Source organism: Parasteatoda tepidariorum, chromosome 12 (assembly GCF_982258835.1).
Source record: "Parasteatoda tepidariorum strain Cologne lab strain chromosome 12, Ptep-v5.0, whole genome shotgun sequence".
Taxonomy (NCBI): domain Eukaryota; kingdom Metazoa; phylum Arthropoda; class Arachnida; order Araneae; family Theridiidae; genus Parasteatoda; species Parasteatoda tepidariorum.
Genome location: NC_141766.1, coordinates 41395 through 43054, shown reverse-complemented (window position 1 = coordinate 43054; position 1660 = coordinate 41395). Strand labels below are relative to the sequence as shown.

The 1660-nt window shown below is 39.5% G+C and overlaps 1 protein-coding gene across 1 annotated transcript; it reads left to right on the top strand.

Annotated features, from left to right (window-relative positions):
- Window positions 1-589: 589 nt before the first annotated feature.
- On the top strand, window positions 590-1319 carry LOC122272577 (uncharacterized). The gene is made up of 2 exons (XM_043056419.2): window positions 590-974; window positions 1036-1319. Exons 1-2 carry the CDS (start codon window positions 590-592, stop codon window positions 1317-1319), a joined length of 669 nt encoding a protein of 222 aa, XP_042912353.2.
- The last annotated feature ends 341 nt before the right edge of the window (window positions 1320-1660 follow it).

Here is a 1660-nt window from a genome sequence, read left to right as displayed (position 1 = left end):
GTTTTTGATGAATGGATAGAAGAAGGGATTGAGAAAGTTCCACAAGAAGAATTGTCAATTAAAGATACGCATTACCTCCCACATTGCCCAATTATTAAGGAAAAGCCAATGACAACTTCTTTGAAAATCAGACCCGTCTTTGACGCTTCAGCCAAGAATCCGAACTTCCCATCACTAAATGATTGTTTAGAGACTGGAATAAATTTTATTGAGACAATACCAGGAAGCCAGAACCCGGCCGATCTTCTCTCGAGAGGATGTGGAGCTAAACAACTTCTGAAGTCCAAGTGGTGGCTAGGGCCTGCCTGGCTGAAAAACTCAAAAGATGATTGGCCGGTGACAGAAGCTAATGTTAATGAAGAAGAAATTAAAAAGGAAAAACGAAAGACTGTTGTTTCGGCTATCAATGTAGACTCGGAATCCATTGCAACTACTTTAGCATCCAGAATTTCGAAGTTTTCTAAGATAATCAGAGTTATAGCATGGGTGTTACGTTTCCACCCGAAAGCTAAAGATTTAAGAAAAATGTTGATTTAACGCAAGAATAAATAACGAATACCCAAAAGACTTCTGCGGTCAATGCAAAAGAATGTTTTTACGACAAGGAATGCAAAAATTCTTTGAAAAACTTTCAAGTGTTACCCCTGAATTCATTGCGCCTTTGATTCTTCCGTCAAAGCATCTTGTTATCACCCGACTTATTGAACAAGAACACCTGTTGAATAAACATGCAGGAACGTCCATTCTTCTAACAATCCTGAGAGAGAGATTTTGGATTATAAAAGGTAGAAGAACTGTTCGCTCCGTTATTAGAGGATGTGTCACCTACAAGAGACAAAAGGTTAAAAATCTTGAAGTACCATTTCCACCTCTGCCTCCTGATCGAACTAGATTATCGGCTGTATTCGAAGTGTCCGGTGTCGATCTGGCCGGACCTTTGATGACCAAGACTAATCGTCCTTTTCTCCTGTGCTGTATATAGAACTGTTCACTTAGAGCTGATACCTTCTCTTAGCACAAACGCTTTTGTTCAAGCATTACGACGTTCTATTGCCAGACGAGGTAGAATATCTACACCATACTCAGACAATGGTACCAATTTCACTGGCCTCAACGCCTCCTTGAAGCGCCTTGATTGGACCAAAATCATGAAAGAATTTGAAGTTTCCCAAATCCAATGGAAATTTAATCCACCCTCCGCCCCATGGTGGGGAGGATTCTGGGAAAGATTAATTGGAATTCTCAAAGATCTCTTAAGAAAAAACTTGGGACGGTCATCTCTGACTCATGAAGAACTCTCAACTCTTGTTTGTGAATGAGAGTCGATCATGAACAATAGACCTTTGACTTATGTGTCTGAAGAACCAGATTTGAGAGCTTTAACACCTTCTTCATTCCTTCTAGACCTCCCTACTAACGACGTAGCAGACTTAGACAAAATTGACAAAACTAATTTAGACAAGAGATACAGATATGTCCAAAGATTAAGAGAAAGACTAAAAGAAAGATTTAGGACCGAATATTTAGGTTTCTTGCGTTCATCTGTTTCTAAGAGACTTGACCAAATAAACATTGGAGACATCGTCTTGATTAGCAGAGAAGACAGAAAACGAATTTTCTGGCCGTTAGGAAAAATTATTGAGCTCTTCCCTGGAAGTGA

Bases quoted from the DNA above. Each gene is read 5' to 3' on its own strand.
- LOC122272577 (XM_043056419.2), top strand. From the start codon at position 590: ATGTTTTTACGACAAGGAATGCAAAAATTCTTTGAAAAACTTTCAAGT. The intron at 975-1,035 runs GTATATAGAACT...CTTTTGTTCAAG, and splicing joins TCGTCCTTTTCTCCTGTGCT to CATTACGACGTTCTATTGCC.